A 23,828-nucleotide genomic window follows, 5' to 3' on the forward strand; every position below is an offset into this window, starting at 1 on the left:
TGTCTGCCTGCACATAAAACTATGGGACAACTTAACTGGGAAGTCTGCTAACTGTTTAATGTCATGTATGAAAATAAAAACTAAAATGTAATTGCTTTACAAATAAACAGAATATGGGCCACTCAAGCCAATGAGTCTCTGAAACCAGGAGCTTTACAGTCACTGATCAAAGGGCAATTGAAAGGGATCTAGGGACATGTGCACTGTGGGAGACAGCTAAGTCGAATGACCCCGACGCCCCCTTCAACGTCAGTATGTCTACACTTCTATGGGAACATGTGCAGTTCACCCCGGAACAGGTGCATTCCGGCTCCGTGCACTGCTGGCTGCAGACAGCAGAGAAGCGTCTCTAGCCTCCTAGATCCAGGCTTTAGCTCAGTGTCAGCCAAGTAATAAGAATCGTATTCTAAGCGGAGGTCGTGGTTCTGACACTTTCGGACATCACCAGATGCTGTGTTAGTCCAATAACCAAGTGCTCCTGAAAGACTAAATTGTGCCCATGTGGCTAAAAGAACACTCTAATTGCATGATTCCTGTGAACGAATCATCAAAATTCACATCTTCAGCTACAAACAGTTTTCCAATTTTAACATAAAACATTCTTGGAAACTCTGTCACAAGGCAGATGTCTTAAAGAGGATTTTATTTTAGCAAAGGCATAATGTTATAATTACATATTCTGTTATCAAAGACTAGGCATCTCATAACTCATAGGCATGCATGAGAAACAACAGGATTCAAAACCGAAGCTCCATCCACAGACTCCCATGACGGAGCTTAGAGGTGATATATTAAATCATGAAGCATTAGTGGTGGAAGCCACCTGAGAGATCATCTAGGAGCTGTCCCCACTACCCCCAAACACACACACAGACACACAGACACACAGACACACAGACTGGCCACATCATCACTTCCTGGGAAGATTGATAAAGAGCAGAGCCTCGAACCTCATTTCAGAGATACTCATTTGTCGTGGGGTGGGAAACAAAATGCTGTATTTTTCTTTTAATTTTTCCAGCTGATTCAGATGAATGTTTAGATTGCAGTAGCGCTGCCAGTGAAAAGCAGTGTCAAGACATGTTTGCACGCGGCCCCTCCAGGGACTTCTCACAGCTGTTTTCTGGCGAAATTGTACCATCTTGTTTGTATTTTGCTTCCTTCCTGGCATCACTTCCTTTTACCCCTCAGTCTTGCTTCCTGGGGACCGTATCCCTAGTAAAGCTCTAGGTCTAAGGAACCTTAGCTGAGACGAAAGGTGAACTGAATTATCAGTCACTATTATTACACCACAAAGTAAGGAGATTCAATTTAAAAAAACAAAAAATAGGCCCTGGCCGGTTAGGCTCAGCGGTTAGAGCGTCGGCCTGCGGTCCGGAGAGACCCGGGTTCGATTCCCGCTAAGAGCATGTACTTCAGTTGCAGTTTGTCCCCGGCCCTGGTTGGTCGTGCAGGTGGCAGCCACTTGATGTGTCCCTTCACGTCGATGTTTCTCTCTCTTTCTCTTCCTCTCTCTCCCTCCCACTCTATCTGTACAAAAAATGGAAAAATATCCTCGGGTGAGGATAAAAAAAAAAAAAATAGGACTGTGCACTTTCCCAAGACTCTTGGGGCAGGGCTGGGGGTGGGGGGGTGACCCATATAAATGACACTGGATAGTTTTCTCCTGAATTCATTGATTAAATGCCAATGGCTTCATCAGTAAATGGTGAGTTTGGGGAATCCATACTTACATTTTTAGCCATCACCGTCTTTGGCAGGGAATTACATGACTACCATTTGCACACTAAGATTTTAATCACTGCTCCTCACGGGCAGTTGAATTTAGAGTTACCAATGATTTGGATATCCAATTTAGATGTCTGCACTCAGGAAAGGAAAATATGCACATGTCAATTACCTGAAGGATTAAATATTTACATTCCTGTGGAAGCAAATATTTAGTGATCAATAATTTACTGACATTTTTCTTCACCCAGCAGGAACAAATGAATAGCTGCATTTATGTTTTTATGCATCACTGTTGTGGTATGTTTGATTACATAAGGTTGAACAAAGTGTCTGAGAGGCCAAGGAGTTAAATGAATATGCACAGTTAATTTTTCTCTTTGGACAGCTGTGTCTATGAAAAAGACATCAATTCTATCTTCAAATCACATCTCAGATCTACCCATTTCTTTCTTTCTCCACCGTCTCCCTCCCCCATCCAGGGTACATCATTTCCACTTATTTAATAGAAACTATGTCTTGCTTTAAATTTCATTTTCCAACCCATTCTCCATGGAGACGCAAGAGGGATCTTTTTAAAACATAAACCGTAACAGAACAAAACCTAAATCAGATCATAGCACCCCTGCTTAAAACCACCTGATATTTTCCCATTACACTTAGACTATATCCAAACCTATTACTCTGTCGCTTGGAGCCTTTACCAGTTGGCCTGTCTCCCATTCAAATCTCAGCACGTACTATTTTCCCTTGCACCCAAGGTGTTCTGCCACAGGGACCTTTTTTCTGACCCTCTCAACTCCATCGAACTCTTACTTGTATCAGATGTTCCCTATACCCAAATTTAATCCATCTATCTTCACAGGACTCTCCTCCCACCTTTCAAGTCTCGACCCCAAATGTTATATTCTAAGAGAGGCCTCCCTGGTCACTCTGTCTTATCCCTATCTAGTAGCATCCCACTGACATATTACGTAGGCTCCAGGAGGGAAGAGCCTGTTGTATTCACCACTCTAGTCCCTGACATAAACAAGGGATATATCCTGAGACATTCTCTCAAATCACAAATATTGCAGCATATGATTTCCTTTTATAAATGAAGCTATGTGTGCCCTGGCTGGTTTTGCTCAGTGGTTAGAGTGTCTGCTGGTGGACCGAAGGGTCTTGGGTTCGATTCCCAGTCAAGGGCATGTACCTGGGTTGCAGGTCCAATCCCCAGCCCTGATTAGGGTCATGCAGGAGGCAATCAATTGATGTGTCTCTCACATAGATGTTTCTCTCTCTCTCCTTCCCTCTACCTGAAAAATCAATGGAAAAAAATAAAAATGAAGCTATGTGGGCTATACACAGATCCAACCCCTAAGTCTGTCCAATGTTCTACTCTTTATTTAAATAGCTATCTTCTGCCTACTAACCATTTTTTCCTAAAACACTTCGCTTTGTCTTCATTTCCATTACCATCAGTAGTAGTTCAGTTCCTTCGGAGAGGTTTTCCTCACCAATAAACAAAATTTTTCATATTGCAAGAGATTTCCCGCCTATGCAGCAAATCTGTAACACAAGCCAGTGCTGAGGGAGACGCCGGCTGCTCCTGCCGGGCAGGTCCAGGCCTCCCGAGCAGCCCCACCTCTCAGAGGCCAGGAGCCTCCAAGCTGCGCCCCAGACTATCCAAATGAGGTGAGAGCGCAACATCTGGGGGGGAAACGGGTGTACTATACCCATTCTTCACTTTGCGTTGTTTTTGTTATGTTTTGTTTTTTTCATTTTTAAGAGCAGAGAGAAGCACGTCAGTGAAAGCTGCAGTTTTCTTCTGTGCCTGAGAGATGCGGTTGTGTTGGCTACGGAACGGAGCTGCCCGCTTGTGTCGAAGCTCCTGGCGGCAGGGAGCCCGGGGCTGGCTTGGTGCCGCGGAAACTGCAGTAATGAAACCTGTCCCTGCGCGGTGCCAGCCGGAAGGGAAGCACCTGCCTTTGACACCAGTCACTCCTGTGCTTCCTTGGGGATTTTTAAGGATAACCTGAGCAATGCTTTCCGATTTTCAGCCACTTTTGCTCCTCCCTTCATCTGTATGTTGTCACACGCTGCTGAAGAACAGAGAGGGTTAGAAAGGATGGGAGAGGCCGACGGAAGCAAAGCTTACCGGGGGATAGATGGTGCTGGAAAGGAAAAGAAAAGAAAAGAAACAAAACTAAGAAAATTCCTAGCCCTGACTGTACAACCCTTAAAATAAACACTTTGAGGCTTACTAAAGTCTTTGTCCTTGTGCCAAATTAAATCTAGCAAAATTCAGTTGATTTATTTTTAACTGGAAAGATTTAAAGTCAAGTAATATTAATATGCAACTTTTTCATGGAAGGAAATGAGTACCTTCGCTAAAAGAAATATTAATGTCTTTGTATAATTAACACTCTTCCCGAAAGGGATCTTGATAAAACAAAAAAGTCTGGAAATTGGATCATTTATTGGTAATTGTGCTTACTATCTTTGTACTTAACTATCTCCTCGGACAAAATATCTTCGTGAATTAAATTTTCATCTATATCATATTAATACTGCATGGAGCCTGAAAAGTGAAACTGTCTTATCCGACCCAAAACACAAATTAGCAGTGCCCTGCCCACCCCCCACCGTTTCCACATGCCGGAAGTCACGTCGCCAGTTCCTGCGTGCGTCCCTTCTGTACATACACTTCAAATGCATTTGAACTACACGTCTAACGTGCTCTTCCTTGCTTTTTCAGTTTTAAGTATTAGCTATTGTCTTGCTGCCGTGGAGGACGTAGATTGAACTCTCCTCTATCACCCTCCCCCACACATACTTGCCTTCCCTCCTCATCTATTTTTTATTAAAAAAATGGCTTTCGTTATTTCAAGGATAATTATTTACTGCTACACCAAACCAGTGCATAAGAGTTCAATTTCTTCCTTGAAAATTTATTTTGTTTTGTTGTCAAACCTCTGCATGTTTATTTCATTCCATCCATCATGTTTGTTCATCATACAGACCATGAATGAATGGATGACTGAATGACCAAATGAAATGTCTAAAGTGGAATGAGTAAACGAAATGCCTGCATGAGCCAGGAGAGGGAGAGATGAATGATAACAGGATTCCCTGTTTAATCTAGCATCCCCAAGGGAGGAGGATGCTGAATCTAGCATGCATGTGTATATCCTCTGGTGTAGACAGTGGGGTAAAACATGAATAAACAGAACATGAGTTGCAGAATCAAATGTTCAGGTTTGGGTATATGCTTAGACACTTACTGTCTATGTGACCTTGGGACAATCACTAACATTCTCGGGGCCTGTTTTCTTATCTCCAAAACACCTAGGGTAATACACAGTATTATGATGATTTTAGATAAGAGAATACATAGTGTCTTTTGGTGCCTAGCAGAGTAGGTACTGATAATGACAGTGATCATTACTACACTCGGTCAGTGACAGAGAAAGCTAATCAGGTTATCTCCACCAACCCTCAAGACCACCAGAATGTTTACTATAATTAATTCCAAGTTCACTAAGTAACCTTACAATTCTCACTCACTCTGCTTTTAGCCAACTTGGTGATTGGGAGGAGGTGCCCTGAATAATGAACAGTAGGACTCCTGTTATGTGAAGCTACACTAATAAATCAGCTTCTGGGTATAAGCATGAATTTCTTATTTAGATCGATGCCATGCAGTTCATTAGTCTGACTAATGCGTGGTGAGCTGAAAGAGCTGACTGGACATTGAGGGCTGAAGGTTCCACCAGAGGACTGACCCTTGGGAGGCCCTGTCCGAACAGCTGTGCTCCCACTCCCACCTCCCTCCCTTTTTAATCAAGTGATGACCCTAAGAATCTGAAAACCCCCAAAGCGTCCTCTGAAACAAAGGAAGTGTCCACTGTGTTTGCTGTCACTTGTCTCTGAGAACTGGTAATCCATAGACGGTGTATATCTCTGTTACTCAGGAGACCTTTTCAGACCCAGAGAACCTTGTCCGTTAATGTGTCAGGCTGAGGAGTTGGCTCTAACGCTGATTTCTGTTGCTCTGCTCATGACGTTTGTGCCCACGACGCTTGTGCCCACACTCTCCTCTGGTGACCACAACCTCTTTTCTAAAAACCTTCCTCATAACTCATGTCCTTCAAGCAACCTTCCATAATGATACTACCCGTTGCTTATTGTTCCTTTACTCTGTCTTCTCCAAGGTTGGAAATAGAAGTTGGCCTGTATTATCTGACACGTTTCCATTAAGAGAAAGTCCTGGTTCCTACACCCAAATAAGTGACCCAGGACAAGCCCTTAATCTCGGTGCCTTCGTTTTCTCTTCATCAAAATAGATACAATGTGTTAACTATAAAGCTGTTTTGAAAAGCAAGTGAGATCACATTCAAGAAAGTGTTGGAAAACCATGGGTAGGGGGAACAAGGAAGCTGCTCCTAGGGGTGGGGCGACTAGGACTCCCACCAATCACGTGGGATCCAGCCCCTACACAACTGTTGTGTGGTTGTCCCTTGAGAAAGACCAGCTGATGTTCTTCCTCCTCATGACCTCCAAACTTCATCAAGCTGTGCTAGCATCCATATTCCCAAGGAAGTAAAATATTTCAGTAGCTACTTTTTTTCTCTCTCTCCATGAGCCGTGTATTTACTAAAATTTCTATTTAGAAGCTCGCCTAAACAGAAGCAGCTCCCTGCCCCCACCATTCATTCTCATTCAGGTACCCCAACCCCTCCTCCATGATGCACACGTTTCAAGAGACCTGTTTTAAAAACAGAGTTGTGTTTTGAAATCACAACAGTGACAGTGTTTAACACTAATTTCAGTAATTCTACAGACTTTGGGTTTTAAAATGTAATTTATTCACTTGCGACTGCTTAGATTTTGTTTGAGAGAACTGTTAATGTGGCCAAAACCTTGCATTTCACAAATGGCTCAAACCAGACTCCGCATGCATTGTATTTCACTGGTGAAAGTCTCTACTGCCTCCAGATGTGTGGATACTGTATTAAGTAAATGAATTATCTCCAGGAAGAAAAAAGAAAGTAGGCTGCAAAGAAAACGAACAAACTAAAAAGTATTCTGGTTTCCAGAAGCTTTGAGATCACATACTCCTTTGGGTTTCCATTCCCCTTAATTAGGTCAGCTTTTGACACCTGAGTCATTTCCCCTGCCTTTTCCTTTTCAATCCTACTGCACCATAGTCCCACCTGCAGTTTCAAGTGACCTACTTAATTAGAATTCGGAACCCTCGGAAAGAAACGTGTGTTGTCTTCATTCTATTTTGCTCAACAGACCTTATTAACGAACTAAATTTCTAATTCAGTCTGTTAAAAAAAAAAAATCCATACACCTTAAACAATTTCAAAACCGAAATATCCAGGTTCGTGAGTGTACATTCAAAAAGGGGATAGGTAAGAGAGCCGGGTCAGCTGTCACCTCTGCCCCACTATGCTAACTCCTAGGTCGTCCTGAGCCTTGGACTTCGCATCTTTACAAAGAGGAGTTCAGACTGTCTCTCAGGTCCTTTACGGTTCTAAGTCTCTGTGAACACTTCCTGAGTACCTACATGTACAAGGCACTATGCTAGACATAGGAAGCAGGGGAGGTACTACGATGAATTGATGTTGCCTTATCATTTAGAACTTTACACACTTCTGGGGAAAAGAAGATCATACAGGGCAAAACCAATTGCCATAGTTACCTTATTTGTGATTGGCACTGTGCCTGGCATATAGTAGACACTTGATTTGATGACATAAAAGAGATGTAAGATGCTCTATGGCCATCGAGAGGAGAGGCTGTATCTAATGGAGGGGAATCAGGGATGGTTCACAGGTGTTATAATTGAGTTTGTTTTTAAAAAGCCATTCAATATTCAGCAACTCCCTGATACCATCCCCTAATTTGATGCAAAATTTTAAGCCAACATTAGACGTTCTCCATGCTGTGGTCCCAACATATCCTTCGATTTTTATCTCTCTCTTACACAAAACTATGCTATAGTCTTACTGTATCTCAGGTATCACCCATAAGTTTCTACCTCCATGCCCCATTCATGCTGTTCTTCATACTGAAATATTCTCCAATCCCAGCATAATCCAATTCCATTACCCCTCAAAATGCACTGCAAATTTCCTTTGTTATGAAGGAGGTCTTAGGAAGCTTTTCTTGATCCCTCCAATCCGATATGTTTTTTCTTTCCTTTGAAATCCCACGGATTTGCTAGCATTTCTCTTATGGTATATATGTCATTTGCCCTGCATTACCATTGGGTAATATCTTTGTCTCAAGATACGGATCTGTGACATCAGACACCGTATCATTCCTCCACATTGCCAAACATATGGTAGGTATTCAGTAGATTATCTGAACAGGACAAATATAAAAGAGACTCCCTGGGACACAGAAATGGAGTAAACAATGGTGCTAAGTCAGGGACACTTGTGGCTTATGCCTAATTTGGTGAGTATGCCACTTTGTTTTTTTGAACATAGGGTTTAGTTGATAGTTTAAGAGCCTGCTGAGTCCGAATGCACACAGACTTGACAGCCAGCACAATAAAAATGACATATATTTAGTTTCCTGTGAGAGTCATTGGTAGGTAAGGAACTGGAGAGTAACAAAATCTGCGATATGAAAATCAAACCAAAAGCAATCTGGCTAACACATTAGTCTTCTGGGAATTTGGTAGGAGGCAAGTCCATCCCTGAGAGAAAACTCTAATCTTATGGTGCTAATAAAATTAAGTGTGTGAACCTGTAGATCTGTGAGTCCTGGAAAAAGTCACTAAGCTAAATACTGCTTTGCAGACGTCCTGGTAACCAGATTAAGTGCCTACCTTAATAAAAGGAAACAGACACACACCAAAGCAATCATTACCGAATTTCCAAACTGGTGAAAAAGCACAAAGGATGGGGAATCAAGAGCTTTGGATTCCTCAGCAGTAACACTGGAAACTAGAAGACAGTGGGGAAATAGCTTTAAATTTTAGAAAGAAAAGAATTTCCAACCTAGAATTCTATGCTGAGCCAAACCATCAGTGAAAGTAATGGTAAAATGAACACATTTTCACAAATACAAAGTCTCTAAAAACTTACCTCCCATCCCCCAAAACTTTCTCACAACACACAGAACTAAAGACATAAACCAAGAAAGAGGAAGACAAGGCATAAAAGTAACAGAAAATCCAACACAAGAGGGAGGCACAGAGAAGCCCCAGAATGTGCACCAGACAAAAAGGATAAATGCTCTAGACTAGAGCAGGTCAGGAATCTCTGGAGACATTTCTTTAAGAATATCTGATGCTACTCCAGGGCAAAAAAGTTGTGCAGGAAAAGGAATCCTAGTATACTACAGTAGTCTTGGTTCACCGTGACTATATAATGATGCAAACACTGAATATTAACCCACCTAAAAGGTATGACTTTTTGGCAAAGATCTAGGGATGAGAAATTGAGCATGCGTTGGGGGCAGGGGTGAGGAAGGAAACTTAAATACTTATCTTCCATAGTAAGAGTCAATATATAATGTCTAAAAGTGAAAAATCAAAATGTAACCATCTAAGTACATTATTTGGAAATACAGGAGCTATGTATGCATTATAACATGTTAACAAGTTGTAAATGTTTCACAGACAGTGAGTGATGTAACCACTTTGGGTACTGGTTTGGCAACAGCCGATAAACATAAATTCCACCACTGGGTATAAAACTCACAAAATTTCACACATGTACATGGATTGCTTGTTGTAGCATTATCATAAGTAAGGTTTGGAAAAATAACCTGTGTCCAACAACAAGAAGGTGATTTCATGAAGTGTGATATATAGATACAATGGAATACTATACAACAGTGAAAAATGAATGGAATGGGGCTGTAAGCAATCAACATCGATAAACTTCAAAAACTATGTAACAGCCCTGGTCAGTATGACTCGGTTGGGTGTCCTCTCATGCACCAGGAGGTTGCCGGTTCAACTCCTGGTTAAGGGCACATACCCAGGTTGTGGGCTTCATCCCTGGTAGGGAGTATGCAGGAGGCAGTTGATTGATGTTTCTCTCTCTCTCTCTCTAAAAATCAATAAAGTATGCTTTAAAAAAAAACATGTAAGCCCTGGCCAGTTTGGCTCAGCGGTTAGAGCGTCGGCCTGCAGTCTGGAGAGACCCGGGTTCGGTTCCCGCTAGGGGCACGTACTTCGGTTGCAGTTTGTCCCCGGCCCTGGTTGGTCGTGCGGGTGGCAGCCGCTCGATGTGTCCCTTCACGTCGATGTTTCTGTCTGTCTCTCCCTTCCTCTCCCTCCCTCCCACTCTATCTGTACAAAAAAATGGAAAAATGTCCTCGGGTGAGGATTAAAAAAAAAAAAAAAACATGTAAGAGAAAAAACTAGTGATAGAAAGTTAATATATACTACTTATATAATTTTTACAAAAATTATATATATATTATTTATGTTATTGTGTGTTTCTATACACATATGCACACCAACTTCAGGATTATGACTCCCTCTGGGATAGGAGGGAAGGAAATGGGATGGAGTAAGGGAAGTGTTCATAGAGGGTTTTGGTTTTACTTGTACTATTTTTTTCTTAAGCTATGTTGAAGGGTACATAAGTAGCCATTATACTATCTATATGTTTTTGTATAACTGAAATACTTCTAGGGGTTTCTGTTAAAGTTTGGAAAGCTAAACTCATATGTTTAATTTGGCTTCATCACAAAACAAATACAACTAGAGAATAATAATCCCTTATGCAAATTCTCAGCTTTGTTTCAGAACTCACAATTCTTTAGAAAGGTATCATGATACAATTCCATATATTACATTACACCTTCCATGGAACCTGTAATCAAATGATGTTCAAAATAAGTATTTGATACTACTCAAGTAGTAGTTCTCCCCTCAGGGCAAATTAGCCATCAGCCAGGTCCCATATAAATGGCCCTCACTGCTCTGAGCTATGCTGATTCCCTTTTAAGATTGGAGGTGGAAAGCAAGTGGATGGGACATTAGCAGACCTTCAGGGTGGACCTGGACTCCATGACATCTGGACTTTCACGTATACCTGGAATATCCCTGGTTCCTTACCTATACCAGAGCCTGGTGCCCACTGCTCTATAACCGTGACCAACTGCAGGGCATATATACCACCTTCTCCCTGGTACCTGCTGAACCCATTTTCTGCTTTAAGTTATTATGTCTGCATAACACCAAGAATAACTCAGCTCTACATCCCAGTGTCAGTCCTACCTCTTCAAAGCCCAACAGTATACTTACCACACACACACACACACACACACACAAACACACATTCACACAAACACATATATACCAGTCTAGAACAGATTTCCTTTTACTGACTTCCTAACTTAACTGATTAGCATTGCCTACACTCGTTTGAGTTTGTTAAGGTGTGTTCCCCCTTATCCCTACCACTCATACTGAGGAGGCCTGTATTTCCAATGGCTGCTAGCATTGTACCAACTCCACCTTCCTGGGTTTGTTGCCCCTCAATCCCAGCATGACACAGAATCAGCCTAAGAAGGGATAAATACCAACTTGCTCTTGGAAGCTGATGCTGTGCAATCTTTTGTTTTTATTTCTGATTAGTCTAATGAAATAAAAAACACTGTGCTTAGTTTATGCCCAATTAAACACCTGTTATGGTCATCAAAATCTCCTAGCAATTGTCATGTGACATTCTGAATTGATATCAGCAATATCATCAACCAAATTCCCTCAAAACTAAATTCAGTAGGCAGAGGATCCAACTGTGAGAAGGTGGGAAGAAATATCTCTTCTCCTCCATAAATGCCAGTGGCCCAGCCAACCACCTCCACATTGGCCAAGCATACTGATTTATTGCAGTTGCTAAATGTGCAGGCCTTCCACAGAGCAAATGCCAGGGCAATCAGGTATGCTGCCCTGTTGTCCTGGGGAAGCCACCACCTCTTCCTTGGGAAGTAAGCTCTAGAGAAGGGTGTCAGCAAGCAAAGGGCAAAAGGCAAAGCCCCACTTACCATAGAAGAGGAATGCTTTGGTCATGCGATGGTGCAGGTAGGTTCGGTTGATGGTGAAGAAACAAGTGTCTGCTCCACACTGGCCCAGCCTGCCAGTCTCCCCCGTCAGTGGGGACCACCAGAGCATGACGGGGTAGCTATCAGTTTCCAACTTTTTTTTCCTATTCAGGGTAAGAGTGTCTTTCTTAGGGAATGGGTAGAGATGTGTAGGCTCTTCCTCCATTTTTGCATGCCCATCTCCCAAATTGGAATTTTTAAACTTTTTCCTTTCAAATTTTCCCAGCTCAACCACCACCTAAAAGAGAAGACAATTATTACCAGAGTTAGACTGTTTAATTACCTTTTGCATCATATCTCCCATTCATCTTGATGATTCAGTCTCTTACCAGGTTTCTATTCCTGCTGTAACAAATTACCACAAACTTAGTAATTTAAAACAATGCACACTAAGTATCATATAGTTCTAGAGGTCAGACGTCCGAAATCGGTCTCACTGGGCTAACCAAGGTGTGATGGCAAGGCTAGGACGTTCCTTTCCGGGAACTCAAGAGGAGGGGAATCCATTTTCTTGTTTTTCTATCTTTTAGAGCCACTCACAATTCTGGGCTCTCGGTCCCCTTTCTCCATCTTCAAAGCCAGCAGTGCTGCATCTCTGACCCTTCTCTTGTCGCATCCTCCTCGGAGCACAGCCAGGCAAGGTTCTCACTGAGCCCACGTGGGTCATTTGGAGAATCTCCTCATCTCGAGGTATGTCACCTGCATCCCATCTACAAGTCTGTTTGCCCTGAAACGTAACATATTCACAGGTTCCAGGGACCAAGGCATGGGCCTGGGCTCCAAAATATCTACCAACAAGGATGCTTAATTCTACTGAACACAAGAACATGTTTCCCCTCCACTTCACAGGCACATGCAGTATTCAGAAATAATAGTCTCCTAGTGCCCAGCCGGTGAGGCTCAGTGGTTGAGCATCAACCCATGCACCAAGAGGTCACCAGTTTGATTCTCGGTCAGGGCATAGGCCCAGGTTGTGGGCCTGATCCCCAGTGGGGAGGGGGAAGGGAGGCATGCAGGAGGTGACCAACTGATGTTCTCTCTCATCGATGTTTCTATCTCTGTCTCCCTCTCCCTTCCTCTCTCTCTAATATCAATAAAGAAAAAATATAATTAATAGTCTCCTAACGAAATCTATGAGAGTCAGGGTGATTACATCCCAGGGAAAATGAGTTAAATTACCAAATGGTTTCTTATTATTGTAATTAAAGGATTCATAACATGGGTCATATATGTCTAACGATACCCACCATGGCATGGAGATGGTGAAGCAAACCATGAGTACTGAGCTCCCTGCTAAGTAACAATAACTTTTTACTGGTTTCAGGATCGTCTGGATCTCTGGACAGCTAGGCCTTCACCATCTTTCAGAAGTGACCCCAGCAGGGGACTTGGAGGAAGCCATCCAAAGACCCAGTAAGACGAACTGAGTTCTACCCTCCTCTGAAACCAGGACCCTACAAGAGTCACAAACCAATCCCCTGGTCACTGATTTTGTTCCCACCTGACACGCTCACTCACTAAAACCTCACTTTCATCTCTTAAAAAAGAATTTCCAGTGCCTTAGACAGGATACCCTGATCCTGAGAGATAAAGCAAAAAGTAAAGTACTTGGACAGAACAGTAGGGCAGGATGGTGGTGAAGGCCCAGGAACCAACACTGCACAACCCAAATTCTGGGTACCTGGAGTGTGACAAGCAGAAAGATGGCAGCTGTGATGCACAGGCAAGATGCCAAGAGCTTCCTCCTCTGGATCCGTGCCATGATGCCCTGCTCTGGGTGACTGACAGAGGGCAAGCCTGGTTACCAGGTGTTCTTGAGTCGGCCCATAGCCTAAGACCATTTCACGTGGAGGAACCATCTGGGAGCCAATTTCCTCCACTGCCATTCCTGCTGGGCCCTGGTCTCCATGACAGACAGATCCGAGGTTCCGCGGGGCCTGGCTTGGCATTGAGAGGGAACAGCACGCAGTCTTCTTAAGCTATCATCAGAGCAGCTGGAGCTTCTTCAGACCAGAAGGCATCAAAATGCTCTGTAATAAATGAATAATCTTTTAGCCATAGTGCAGACTTAACAAATGTAGTCTTTCGGGGTTACCGTGTAAAAGCCCAAAGCTTTAGAACTAAAAGGAACCTTTAAGATCGTGAAGTCTTTACTAATAGACAAGGAGACCAAACCCAGAGAGCAAAGTGACATGCTCAAGTTCACACAGTTCACTGGGGCACAGTGACAGATCCAGTCAGGTCTCAAATCTAAAATTCTGTTTCCACATAATTTTCTCTGCCGCCAGAAGATTGAATTCCAGAAGTCATTCACATGGAGTCCCTTCCTTCTGTCTAAGTTTCAAAGGAGTAGAGAAGTGGAGTAGAAATTACCAGGCCTAAGGACTATCCACCCACTCCTGCGAAAATTAGGAAAATAAATAAATAAAAGATCGAGGCTTTGATTAAAAATAGATAATGATCCATTAGCCCCAACTCCTCCCAAGAAAAACAGCTTCAGCCACAACATAAAGAATTATGATTATCAACTTACTGTTTCATCGTCTATGGCACGTGTAACAAAGCAGTGGGCAATGTGGGCAGAGTGATTCTCTGGAAGTTCTGAAATAAGATGTTCATCTATCTAAAATGGATAATCTTTTCAAAACTTTAAAAAAATGGCCCTGGCCGGTTTGGCTCAGCGGTTAGAGCGTCCGCCTGCGGTCTGGAGAGACCCGGGTTCAGTTCCCGCTAAGGGCGCGTACCTCGGTTGCAGTTTGTCCCCGGCCCTGGTTGGTCGTGCGGGTGGCAGCCACTCGATGTGTCCCTTTCACATCGATGTTTCCCTCTCTCTCTCTTCCTCTCTCTCCCTCCCTCTCTGTCTGTACAAAAAATGGAAAAATGTCCTTGGATGAGGATAAAAAAAAAAAAAAAAAAAAAATGAACCAAGTCCCACATAATGCCTTTTAGTCGCAGGGTCTATGAACTCAAACGTCTTGGGAAAGGACACCGTGGAGCCCAGAACAGAGCAGGGGTCTCCCTTCCTCCAGAATGCAGAGTGCTGCTTTCAAGCACTCCGAAGTCTGTTCTAAGGTCGGATGTGAATCTCTCAGCTACAGAATTAAACATATAATTAGGAACCTAAAAATGATGTAGAATTCAGCTTAAAAACCTTGGTCTTAAAGATGTGCTCTCTTCTCATGGATCTACCTTGATTTATTTTGAATTCCACGATATTTGTTTTCTCTCAGCAATAAAATGACTCTGTCTCAGAAGTCGCAAAAAAGTACATTTTTCTTCTTTCATCCACAGAATTCCTGCAACCCACAGTGAGCTCTAGGGTCAGTCTGCAGGGATTCAAATCCCAGCTCCCCAGCTGGTTTAACCTAGCCTCTCCATAACCGATTTTCCAAAACGTAGATAATAGTGCTACCTAATACTAGAGATATTGTGACAATTGAATAAGATTGATAAAAAAAAGAACTTGTTCAGAGTCTGGTACATAAATGTCCAGTAACTCTTTGCTATCTTGTATTTTTAAATATTATCATTTTAATTCTATCTTTAAGTGGAAAATGAAGTTGAATGCATATAAAGTATGTTGCAGCCTGATCTATCAGAACATCAAAAGGAGAAATAATCACTTTGCCAACAAAGAGAGATCACGGGTATCTGTTGAGTGTCCTGTCATGAGCAAGGTCCTCTCTAAGCACCCAGCGTGCATGAACGTACTCAGTCCCCTCAACTCCACGAAACAGGGAATGACTATCCTCACTTTTAAGGGCGAGAAAACTGAATGTAAAGGAAGTCAAGTAACTTGCCCAAGACTCTAACTTTGATAAATACTACAACCAGAAACCAGTCAAACTCTGAAGTTCATGTATTCTGTTATAGTTTTCAACACTAAGACTATCCAATTCCTACCAAACAATGGCAACACTCACAGGTTATCTACCTGAATCACAGGGATAAAAACAGACAAACCTGCATAGAAAAGCTCTGTAGCTGGTATTGTAATAAAAATCTGTAAGGATCTGAAAAGCACGGCTCCTGCTATGCAGTGGGCCTTAGCAGCTATTAACTATATAAAATGTGGAGCTAGCACTTTGGGTTCAATCCTGGCTCTGTCATTTTACATAACATAGATTTGGACAAGTTCCTAAATCTTTCTAAACCTCCGTTTTTCATAGTAAACAATACACATTAACTATCATTTCCCTCACCTAACAGAAAGATCAAATTATCATTTTATATGCAAAGGCAATCTATTATAGATACAATTAATGTAACTGAGATCAGCTGATGAAATATTACCAACTGAAATGGGTACAAAACTATATCATTTTAAAAGATTTTAATTTTTAAAATTATTTTTATTAATTTGTTTTGTTACAGATGTTTCTCCTTTTTCCCCCATTGACATCCTCCTCCCCATCCCCAGCATTGTTGTCTATGTCCATGGTTATACGTACATGCATATAAGTTCTGTGGTTTATCTCTCCCTGGCCCTCAACATCCCCTCTTCTGAGGTTTGTCAGGCTGTACCCTACCTCTATGTCTCTGGGTCAATTTTGTTCATCAGTTTGTTTAGTTCATTATATTCCACAAATAAGCGAGATCATGTGATATTTATCTTTCTCTGACTGGCTTATTTCGCTTAACATAATACTGTCCAGGTCCCTCCATGTCGTCTCAAAGGATAAGAGATCTCTCTTTCTTACAGCTGCATTAGTATTTCATTGTGTACATGTACCACAGCTTTTTTTTTTTTTATCCTCACCCAAGGACATTTTTGCATTTATCTTCAGTATCTTCAGACAGAGTGAGGGTGGGGGAGAAACATCAATGTGAGAGAGACACACCGAGTGGTTGCCACCCACACGACCCCAACCAGGGCCAGGGACAAACTGCAACCGAGATACATGACCTTAGCGGGAACGGAACCCGGGACTCTCTGGTCCACAGACCGACGCTCTAACCGCTGAGCCAAACTGGCCAGGACTACCACAGCTTTTTTATCCGCTCTTCTACTGATAGACACTTGGGTTGTTTTCAGATCTTAGCTATTGTAAAAAGATTTTTAGATATATCACTCCCCTCAACCTTACTGATAGCCATTTGTAAAGTAGGCAAGGTAGGTATTATGCTCAGTTCCCACAAATAAGGACACCAAACCTGGGTGAGTTTAAGTGATTTGTCCCAGATCACAGTTTTTAAAGGCTGGAGTGGGTCTAAAATCAGGTCACCTGACTGCGAGATCAGTGGAAGAAAGAGACAGGAAAAACAGTGGCAGCTTGTTAAGAGTACAAAGGAGTCAGGAATAGGAAAAAACCAAAGATGGAAAGAAAATGAGAGGACATAGCTGGGGTTATTTTTACAGCTACTGTATAGCTCAGGCCTATCCTTGGGGCTTTTAAAGTCTTTACACGTCGCCCTGGCCAGTTTGGTTCAGCGGTTAGAGCGTCGGCCTGCGGTCCAGAGAGATCCAGGTTCAGTTCCTGCTAAGGGCACGTACCTCCGTTGCAGTTTGTCCCTGGTCCTGGTTGGTCGTGTGGGTGGCAGCCACTCGTCGATGTTTCTCTCTCTCTCTCCCTTTCTCTCTCCCTCCCACTCTACCTGAACAAAAAATGGAAAGGTGTCCTTGGGTGAGGATAAAAAAATAAAATAAAATAAATAAATAAAGTCTTTACACATCTATAAGAACTACGACAGAAGAATTTAGGGTTACAAATCTCCTTCCATCCAAAGAATCTCAATTGAGCTTTTATACCCAAAGCCACAGGTACAGTGGGGTCTCAGGGACCAAACTGTGGCCAAATGCCCACTTCTAAGGAATAGAGCCAGCTAGTGTAGACAGTGTTACAATTGACAGCATGCATCCATGAACCAGGCCTTGGGGCATATCAATCTAATATATGGTATTAATTACTCAGGAGCTTGTCATCAAGTCAGCAGTCCGCAAGTTGGTGGGACAGATGGACCTGCAGAGGCACTGTGATGGCCAGCAAGTCCGATGCAACAGGACTCCATGAGGAGAGCTCCCTTGTGTCATCACCGCACGCAAGGTGAATCTCAGAGTCCTCCACGAGGGCGCCCCAGAAAATCCTTTCCGGGATGGAGCAATGTGCATTTGTTCGGATAACCATGGTAGACAACATGGGAAATGGATTCTCACTAACAAGCCCTCTTGACCCTGGGGCCGAGCTCCGAGCAAGCACTGTGCAGCTGGTGAGCACTGCGTGGGGCTGGCCATCTGCTGCCCAGAGAGGGATCTGGAGCTGAGCGTGACTACCTCATAGCCTCCAAATGCTATTCCGTCCAAACCAGCAACACTTTCACCCTAAAGTAATTTCACATTTCTCCACTTTATTTTGAATTAAATGCACAGAAGAGAGACCAGAATACCTTAAAGCAAATAAGCAGCCTGAGGATGCCAGCTTCAAATTTCAGCCATGCAGGGCCCGTCCGGGGTGTCGTTCTTTCAAGGGTCTCAGAATGGGACCAAGAGATGTTGTCTGTCCTGTACCTCTGGGTGTAAAATGAGAAACCAACCCTCGGTGACGCAAAGGGTTTTCCCAGCCCAACAGTTTGTGTGTCTGGCAGGGGAAAAGGTGGGGCAGGAGGCACAGAGCTCTGAGAAGACTCCTGTGACCTCTCTCCTCTAGTAACTGCTGACTCAGTTGGGAAAATAAACAACTATCTTAACTCAGCATAAGGCTTACCAGGGAGTCTTTAGAAGAAATGTATCTAACTACTAAACTTAAATCATTCACACTGAAGTGTAATTTATTATTATTTGTTTTCTTCTTTTTTTTTTTTTTTTTTTTATCCTCACCTGAGGACATTTTCCCATTTTCTGTTCAGCTAGAGTGGGAGGGAGAGAGGAAGAGAGAGAGGGAGAGAAACATCGACGTGAAAGGTACACATCTAGCGGCTGCCACCCACACGACCCAACCAGGGCCGGGGACAAACTGCAACCTCTGCGGGAATCGAACCCCAGTCTCTCTGGACCGCAGGCTGTCGCTCTAACCGCTGAACCAAACCGGCCAGGGCTGAAGTATAATTTCTTAAGTAGGTTTGACTCTCCCAAAATATGTTTCCATTTTATAATGTATATATCCTCGAACACCCCTCAAATGGTGGCTGTCTGGGAAACACAAATGATGTGCTAGGCTTGACGGAGGGGTCTAAGGGTCTTTGGACATCTCTCCAGGCACTTTTTAACTACTGCCCTTCAACTCTGTGTGTCCTCATCAACACCCCTCATCTGTTCCTACTTGGTTACTCCAAAAGCCTGATAACTATGTTCTCACCATCTGACCTTGCACTCTCCAGAGCTGTAGAGTTGCTTCTGGAATGTAGATTGGCTCTCTCTCCTCTGATTAATATCCTCCCATAGCTTCCCAAAGGTTTCAAGATCCAGATAAATCTCATTAGCTCAGAAACGAACACTGGCAAGCCTCCCACCTGCCAGCACCAGCAGGCCCGGGCCTTCCCCTCCCCCTCTTCTTCCCCAGGCACATAACCTTTACCTTTCTCTCTCCTAAGCTCCAAGGGCCCCTTCTTTTGCCTCTGTCATTTTCTAAAAAAAACTTTCTCTTATAGCTTGAAAAACAAGAAAAAGAAAACAATGCTACCTGGATTCCACCCCCCTTCTCTAGCTTCCTTCCCTCTTTCTCCACCACACATGCCCTTTGTTCCTGCTATTCTCAGAAAGTAGCTCCCTGTTCTGTGCTCTAGTGCCTACCTACAACACCCATACCTTTCACTGTCCTAGTCATTCTCCAAGACTTTCAAGGCTGCCCATCTGGAGAAGCCCTACTCCTCCCAGTGCCAAGTCCGGAGGTCTGGATTCATATCATTGTGTGCATGTTCCTATTACAGCAGTGGACAGATGCAGGAAGCCGGCGGGGGGGGGGGGGGGGGGGGTATTAGGACACTTTCTAAAGCTGCTTTACTGGGCGCTTATAAAATAATTCTTAAACATTAAAGAGTTGACCTATTTTGTTAATTTGCAGACTTCTTTGGTGTTGCAACTGTTCCTTGGACACCTGACAAATGTGTGATGATGGTCTACAGTTTCCATTTTTACCCAATTTTCTTTATTATTTGTGTTCATATGTTCCTCACTCTTTTTTTAACGGACTTCATATTTTTTTGAGCATTTATTTTTATGTAAAGAGTGCATTGGGCCCGGCCGGCAAGGCTCAGTGGTTGGGCATCAACCCATGCACCAAGAGGTCACCAGTTCAATTCCAGGTCAGGGCATATGCCCAGGTTGTGGGCCAAATCCCCAGTGGGGGGCATGCAGGATGTGGCCAATCGATGTTCTCTCTCATTGATGCTTCTCTCTCTCTCTCCCTCTCCCTTCCTCTCTCTCTCTCAAATTAATGAAGAAAAAAACATTTTTTTAGAGTGTGCTGGGTTGCTGATTTCCATCTGGGAAGGTCATTCTCTTCAGCCAAGCATGCATTTCAGGCAAGACAATCAGAGAATAATGAGAGAGAAGGGGATACTGGCAGCCATGTGAATCAAGACAAGTGATTAATGGGGGGACAGAAGTTGTAGCCCAAACACCTTCACATTTCTATTGTGGAGCTGAAGGTGACGCCCTTCTTAAATTCTAGACACATAGTGCAGCTCTCAAATTATGCAGTACTAATACCATCTCACTTAGTGGATCTATTTAATATAGAAGCTGAATAAAAATATATTATACCCATACAAAAAAAGAGACTGATACAAAGCCCCAAAGGGAAGTGTTCAAAAGGATTAGGTTTTTTAAATGAGGTAGGGGCACAGACTGAAGATTCTGTGTCACAGGAAGAACTGAGCCAACTCCTCAAGAACAGGAGTCTTTCTCATCTTTTTCCTTGTAAGGTCTTCTTAGTTGCTGTTCCTTCTCTGATAAGGGCTTATGGTTAGCCTGTAACAATTTTCCTACTTGGCAGATCTGAATTAAAATCTCTCATCTGCTTTGAGCATTTAAGTAACCATGAATGAGGAGCTGGTTAAATAACGCTGACAAAACACAGATAATACTTCACAGGCCTACAGACAAAGGGCTGGACTGGATAATCTTCTCAGGTTTCATTCGAAGTTAAGCTCTCTGATCCCATAAATGGTGTCCAGGAGCAAAATTCTCCAAAGAAGAAAGATTGATCAAGTGAAGAGACACTAATCAAGATAACTTTTGTCAACATAAACTAAGATTTCTGGAAATATAAAACAAGAAATATTTCTATATAACAAATTTAGGATTACTTGATCTTCATTCGCCTTTTTAGTAATTCAACATTAACTTTTGAAAACTCAAATTTTATTCTCAAAGAAATAAATATCTGAAAAACATTGTTAATGAAAAGTTTCTTTTTAATTTTTAAAAATTCATGTTCAGAAACTATAACAAATGTTTATTGTAGAATGCTGGTAATTGAATTAGGTATTGCATTTCTTACTGAAATCAACTCTTTACATTTCTAATTTACAAAGCATTTAAATGTGTTGAAAATATCTGCATAATGAACAATACGTACACATGTATCAATAACATTATATTTTATCCAAATTGTTTATTTTCTAGATTTAACCATAGTTTGATTTTTTTTCTCAAAAATGTGCTGTTTGTAAGATAAAACTTGAAAACTTAAAATCTTTTTAAATTGAAGAATAAAAGATGAGTCATAAAAATGCTAACAGTTGAGACATTGTATTTAATTCTCTGTTAGACACTGCCATCTAGCAGGAAGCCAGCAACTGAAGAGTTACTACAACAGCTATTTCAAAAATGGACCAGACCTGAAGGATCCTCTGATACTAAAACGTGACCTCTGGCTTGCAGGCAGAGGGAAAAGTTCTAAAACTGAGGTTAGGGTGCGGACTAGATCGGTGACTGCCACTCTTTGTGCAAATACCTGCCTGGGCTGCTATTCACTGCAGGTGGCCAGGCCCCACGGAAACCCTCCATCTGAGAGACCCTGGTGGACTATGGAGAAACAATGCCCTAGCTGTAGTGTGACGTCACTAGCAAGCCCAAGATTGGTCATAAGCTTCCGGAGTGTCTCATCCAGAGAGAAGGAAGGATGTATAAAGGGAATGAGGTCCCAAAGACTAATGTGCAATATTCAAAACTGTGCCCAGCCCGAGTGTTTTTAATGCATTCCACAAATGAAATTAACAGTCCAAGTCACAATGTATATACCATTCTACCCAACTATTTCAGGGAACTGATGCAGTGGGGAGTAGCCTGTTGGAGCTTAGAAAAAGTTATTTTGTATATATTAAAGAGTCATTAAAAGATCTCCAGAAAATATCTTAAAATTGCACCAGCGTTATTTCTCTCTTACACAAAATGAGGTCTATTCCGAGGGCACTAACTGCATACAAAAATACCCAGGAAATGGCTTGCGTGTAGATCCAAAGCCTGCTGTTCTGGGGGCTCTCCCGGGCACTTTCTCCATTAAATAAACGCACAATACTCTGTGCAGCTGGGCAGTTACAATCGCTACTCCAGCACACAACTCCAGCAACAAGTGATTCTCAGTGAGACGCGGGGAAGCAATTCACATACACAATGGCAGAGTTAGGTTCTCGAACTGGTGGGGCTGGGAAGATCGTGGCAGATAGCAGATAGGAGAAAACCTTCACGCCCAGGAGTCGGACCGCGCGCCTCCCAGGGCTCCAGCGGGCACTCCTGCGCGTCATCTGTCTCCCACCCGGGCTGTTTTAGCAGCCAGATAGGTTTAAATCTCAGGCAGTGACTCTGGAAAGCACTGCCCAAGGTTTCCAAAAACAGCACACAACTCCGTCTTTCTCTTACACACACTCCCTCTGGGCACAAAGAGGCTTCCTTCTGCGGTGAGTACCGCGGGCAGCATCCCAGCTTTGGGGGGGGGCACCAGGAAAGTGTATGTTTCTCGGCACCAAGGCGCTGCCCCCACCAAGCCCTCACCCGAGCACGACCAGAGATTCACATACACTCACCTCTTCACAGTGAAGGAGGCTGCCGTGCCCACAGCACCCCGGTTGTTCACTTTCAGTTTGCGCCCGCAGCTCAGGCGAAGACTCGGAAGGAGATCTGGGAAAGGAGGGATAACTCGCAGCACGTCCAGGCCCAGCAATCCGGGACCCAGGTTTTCTCTGATGCCTCCTCTTTAAAAGCAAGTGGGACCTGGATTCCCGGGAATCACAGGCCAGCCATTCAGCACAACCCTCTGGCAAGTTCCTAGAAGGCTCTTGAGACCCTCTTGTAAAACTAGTCACGGGGCACTTTCTGCCTCTCAAACTTGACTAAGGCTGAAGCACATTCAAAATAACCTGTTGAGGAAAATTGAGAACCTTAAGCAAAACAGTGAGTACCCACAGTCAGGTACCAGTGTTTGATAGATTGAGCAGGATAATATTTAGATTTTCTTTTACTGGTGAAATGAAACTAACTGACTTTAAGCTTCTGAGTTCCAAATCCAGATAACCCAGTTAAGATTATTTCGCCCTAGTCTAGACAGGAGGTGATAAAGCTAGGGAAGTAATTCAAGACCTTGGGAGGGCTGGGACTTGACTCAGGGCAAGTGAGGACCTAGGGCTCCAAGTTGGAGGAGGCACTGACTCCCAGAGTCAAGCAGGTGCTGGGCACACCTGCAGGAACCTGAGAATGAGGCTGCCCTCGGCCTGTCTCACTCCAGCCCTGGTCCTGCAGAGCTCCAGTGCCAGGTACCTCAACTACCCTCTCTAAAAATGGGTTGATAGCCCTGGCTGGTTGGGCTCAGCGGTTAGAGTGTTGACCTGCGGTCCAGAGAGACCCAGGTTCGGTTCCCGCTAAGGGCATGTACCCTGGTTGTGGTTTGTCCCCAGCCCTGATTGGGTTGTGTGGGTGGCAACCACTCCATGTGTCCCTTTCACGTCGATGTTTCTCTCTCTCTCTCTCCCTCCCACTCTATCTGAACAAAAAACGAAAAAGTGTCCTCGGGTGAGGATAAAAAAAATAATAAAATAAAAATGGGTTGATAAAAATTGTATCAACTTCTAGAAAATCCCAAATACAAATGAAAACATTGATA

At 43.1% G+C, this 23,828-nt stretch overlaps 1 protein-coding gene across 1 annotated transcript in view; it reads right to left on the bottom strand.

Annotated features, from left to right (window-relative positions):
• The window catches only part of FUT10 (fucosyltransferase 10), a 68,653-nt gene extending 45,624 nt beyond the window's left edge, over positions 1-23,029 (bottom strand). The window contains exons 1-3 of the mRNA XM_036250078.1: positions 22,756-23,029; positions 13,475-13,823; positions 11,737-12,031 (exon numbers count right to left, since the gene is read on the bottom strand). Coding sequence (XP_036105971.1) covers positions 11,737-12,031; positions 13,475-13,555 — 376 coding nt within the window. The 5' untranslated portion in view covers positions 13,556-13,823; positions 22,756-23,029. The remainder of the gene's footprint in view (positions 1-11,736; positions 12,032-13,474; positions 13,824-22,755) is intronic.
• Positions 23,030-23,828: the final 799 nt, after the last annotated feature.

This window comes from Molossus molossus, unplaced genomic scaffold (assembly GCF_014108415.1).
Source record: "Molossus molossus isolate mMolMol1 unplaced genomic scaffold, mMolMol1.p scaffold_m16_p_9, whole genome shotgun sequence".
Lineage (NCBI taxonomy): Eukaryota > Metazoa > Chordata > Mammalia > Chiroptera > Molossidae > Molossus > Molossus molossus.